This window comes from Populus euphratica, unplaced genomic scaffold (assembly GCF_000495115.2).
Source record: "Populus euphratica unplaced genomic scaffold, PopEup_1.0 scaffold528.1, whole genome shotgun sequence".
In the NCBI taxonomy this organism is placed as follows: domain Eukaryota; kingdom Viridiplantae; phylum Streptophyta; class Magnoliopsida; order Malpighiales; family Salicaceae; genus Populus; species Populus euphratica.
The window spans coordinates 40,676-42,482 of NW_011500078.1; the positions used below are offsets into that span (position 1 = coordinate 40,676).

Below are 1,807 nucleotides of genomic sequence, written 5' to 3' on the forward strand. Positions count from 1 at the left end.
AAGAGGAGGGGTCATAATGATGTTATCAAATTCCTCATAAGAAGTCGATCGGTTCATGTTCCATATTCTAAAATAGTATTGGGCCTAGGCGGACTTTGGATGTTTTAATCGATTTGGATCGGTAAATTTCATGAATAACTGTTTGCAATATCCAAAAATAACCATTCCGCTCTTCATTTTTCACTGTTTTTTTCTTCAGAGTTTGGTACTTTTAATCGATTTTGTTGCATCACAAGAACTTGTTCATGGATATACCTCCCAATAAAACCATGAGCCAGAAAGAGGCAGGGAAAGATCAAAAGGATAAGATTGTGGAAGCAAGGGCCAACACCAACAGAGTAATCATCAGCATCTACTCTGAATCTCCGAGAAAACGTTTACAACAAAAACATAATCCCGCCACCAAGAAAACCATGAGAACTCCTGGCTATGATCGCCGGGCTCAGCTTCTATCGTATGCCAGCGAGCTAAGATGCGCTGGTTCCGAGCCCATGGAGTGGTCCAGACGGAACTCTAGGCCCAGGTCAAAGGTAACTCCAATCTTTCCCTTCTCATGTCCTCCGAGAAGTACTGCATTGTAAACGCTCGGTGGCATTACCAAAATCTGACAAAAAATAGCGATGCATGAACAGAAATGGAAATGGTCAAGCGGACCAGCTAGGATTCGGGAATCATTTCTTAGAATGTGTCAGCAAAAAGACAGGCAATGGGGGTACGAGCGAATTGTAACAGAAGAAAATGGTGAAGCAGACCAGTTGTGGGGCTCGAAACGCAATAATAGCAGGATCCAAACGGGAGTCTCCGATAGCAGACACCCCAGTTTTTGTGTAAAATTCATCAATCATTTCACTTATAGTGTCATCTATCTATACACTGTAGCTACATAACACAAATTTTTATCTTTTTTAATGCAAAATCTCCAATTTCTTCTTTTGCAGAAGAAATTGACGTGTATGCTCAAGGATTTAAAATGTGGATTGCTGTGCAACAAGGGGTAAGGAACAAAGTCTCTTCATTTTTACATTTTAGAAATATTTTAATTTGTTAATATTAAAAAATATTTTTAAAAAATAAAAAATATTATCTTAATATATTTTTAAATAAAAAAATACTTTTAAAAACAACTATTATAATATTTTCAAGTATCTTCTTTAATTCTTTTTTAAATAATTTTATCATTTGAAATAATATTAGAAATAATTTTTTTATTAAGTGACTTGTTATCATGTATTGGTATTTTATTAATTATTTAATTTCATAATAATTGTTTATATTTTATGACCTGAAATTCGTTTCTCTTGTAATAGATCTATTTAATAAGCAAGACTTGGTAAACAAAAATTAATGCCGCTAGCGTGAGCCCGGTGTTTATGCCAGAAGAAATTGACGTGTATGCCCAAGGAATTAAAATATGGATTGCTGTGCAGCAGGGGATAAGGAGCAAAAGGCCAAGGGGAGATATCTATTACATGTTGGACGTTATTTATTTCTATATTTTAAAAGTATTTTTACATATTAATATTAAAAATTATTTTTAAAAAATAAAAAATATTATTTTAATATATTTTTAAATAAAAAATATTTTAAAAAATAATCACTATAACTCTTTCAAATACTTCTTTAATTCTCGTTCAAATAATTTTATGATTTGAAATAATGTTAGAAATATTTTTTTATTAAGTGTCTTGTTATCATGTAATTGAAGTTTTATTAATTATTTAATTTCATAATAATTATTTATATTTTATGACTTGAAATTCTTTTTCCTTGTAAGAGATACCGTGCTATTTAATAAGCAAGACTTGGT

At 31.7% G+C, this 1,807-nt stretch overlaps 1 protein-coding gene across 1 annotated transcript; it reads left to right on the forward strand.

The window, feature by feature from the left end:
• Positions 1–219: 219 nt before the first annotated feature.
• On the forward strand, positions 220–998 carry LOC105108723 (uncharacterized). Its single transcript, XM_011003147.1, has 3 exons — positions 220–530; positions 633–827; positions 939–998. Exons 1-3 carry the CDS (start codon positions 246–248, stop codon positions 996–998), a joined length of 540 nt encoding a protein of 179 aa, XP_011001449.1. The 5' UTR covers positions 220–245.
• The last annotated feature ends 809 nt before the right edge of the window (positions 999–1,807 follow it).

Coding starts and splice junctions, on each gene's coding strand:
- LOC105108723 (XM_011003147.1), top strand. CDS start 246: ATGGATATACCTCCCAATAAAACCATGAGCCAGAAAGAGGCAGGGAAA. Junction 531..632: donor ACTCTAGGCCCAGGTCAAAG/GTAACTCCAATC, acceptor ATGCATGAACAG/AAATGGAAATGGTCAAGCGG. Junction 828..938: donor GCAGACACCCCAGTTTTTGT/GTAAAATTCATC, acceptor CTTCTTTTGCAG/AAGAAATTGACGTGTATGCT.